Source organism: Halyomorpha halys, unplaced genomic scaffold (assembly GCF_000696795.3).
Source record: "Halyomorpha halys isolate HHAL.00 unplaced genomic scaffold, Hhal_1.1 Scaffold1386.1, whole genome shotgun sequence".
In the NCBI taxonomy this organism is placed as follows: domain Eukaryota; kingdom Metazoa; phylum Arthropoda; class Insecta; order Hemiptera; family Pentatomidae; genus Halyomorpha; species Halyomorpha halys.
This window is the reverse complement of record NW_027107554.1, coordinates 151,907-153,638: the sequence shown is the minus strand read 5'-3', so window position 1 is coordinate 153,638 and position 1,732 is coordinate 151,907. Positions and strand designations below refer to the sequence as shown.

General features: G+C 34.5%; 1 protein-coding gene across 1 annotated transcript in view; it reads right to left on the bottom strand.

Annotated features, from left to right (window-relative positions):
* Window positions 1-1,732, bottom strand: part of LOC106689516 (paired box protein Pax-6) — a 140,740-nt gene that overhangs the window by 37,745 nt on the left and 101,263 nt on the right. The window contains exon 5 of the mRNA XM_067045941.1: window positions 1,125-1,279. Coding sequence (XP_066902042.1) covers window positions 1,125-1,279 — 155 coding nt within the window. The remainder of the gene's footprint in view (window positions 1-1,124; window positions 1,280-1,732) is intronic.

Genomic DNA, 1,732 nt, shown 5'->3' with positions numbered 1-1,732 from the left:
ATTAAATAAAAATTATTCCAACATCCATCAAATAAAAATTATCCAAATAATAAAGTATTCCAATATCTATTGAGTATATTTTTATTCGAGTAAGTAATATATAAGTGGCCAGATAATGAAGGCTATGAAGGATCAGTTTTCTGCTTGCGAGAGGGATTCATATTACTTTAGCCAGGCGATTACACTGAGGGGTGGAATAATAGCACCACTAAGTGGGCAGCCTGTTAAAGAATCAGTTTGAGTAGATAGGCCACGAGAGAGGTTGGCAGCGCCAGGCGTTCTGGAATTAAATATAAAAAAAAGAATTAAACCACAAAGGGGGGGGGGAGTGGGTGAACGTAATACTGTTGATAATTGATAACGTGGCAAAAGCGAGGGGCTTGTCATTTGCAACATTGTATCCGTACTGGTACAAAGTGGCGCCCGGGGCCACGTCACCGCCAGCATCCGCGTCTTCTCCCCTTTGCCGCCCTCTCCCTCTCTCTCTCGCTGTATCCCTCTCTATCACTTTTCTCTATATCTTTAGCGGTCTTCTTTTTCCAACTTACTGGCAGGATACATTTTTAACTGACGACTACAAAGCGAACCAACCAAATGGGAAAAGTTAAAAGTCGGAAAAAAAAAAAAAATCGAATGAGGTTCAAAATTTTCTGTAATCTTCACTGGAGCGTTTCATTAATTTTTTTGTTATACAAAGGCGTTGTTGTTGATAATTTACAATTGTTGGTTTATCACGTATTAAATTACTATCGTTACGGGTTTTTTTATTGTTTGAAGGTGAAATTTTTTTTTTTTTCAGATTGTTAGACTTAACTATAGTTTTTTGAAATAAAAAAAAAAAAAAGTGTGTCTAAAACAAATCATAAAAATAATTAATGCATAAACATCGAAATAAAGTAAAATCATTAATTTAAAGTAAAAAATGCCTTGCTAGGCGCGTTGAGTACGATTGTATCCTTATTATCTTAGGTAAGCATTTAGCAGAATTGTACAACCCATATGCTAACACACGACGATCGCTGAGAAATCTGTAACCCACACGATTACGCTCGGGTTAGTGTGAGTTTTTAATATTAATTATTGATTGTTTAATGATAATGAGTATAAAATTTATAAATATTTACCAGGGGGGAGGCCTGTGTGTCCAGGCTGCCTGCCCATTGAGTAGCCGAATCTTGTCGTATACTGAGGACGAATCGGGCGGTGTCTGGTGTGCGACACCACCTCCACTCTCCTTCTGGGCTGCCAAGTTCCGCAGTACTCGGTTTATTGAGGAGACCTGCATAAAATAAGCATATTTATTGCAAATAATTAAGAATATAAGACTAGTTATATATAAGTAAAAAAAATATATATTGATCATAACATAAAAATGTCTTCAGTATTTTCTAAGTATGTGTTTAAAATTTCAAGTACTCTTGAATATTTGCTGCTAACATCAATGCAAATTTCTTAAGCTCATCTATAACAGTGAATTATTATAATAACACAAATTATATTTATTCATTAACTCAAAGAATATTATAATTAGTGAATGCAATTCCAGGAAAACCTCCTTACACTGAAAACTCAAATCTATCCCATATACATTCCGTTCTATCCTTGATAGTCGTGCTAATAATTCGTTTTTGTCTTACAACTTTACAAGCTAATTTAATTTTCACGATAATGTAAAGTGGAATACAACTGTAGAATACTTTAACATAGTAGACCAATATATATGTATATGTAT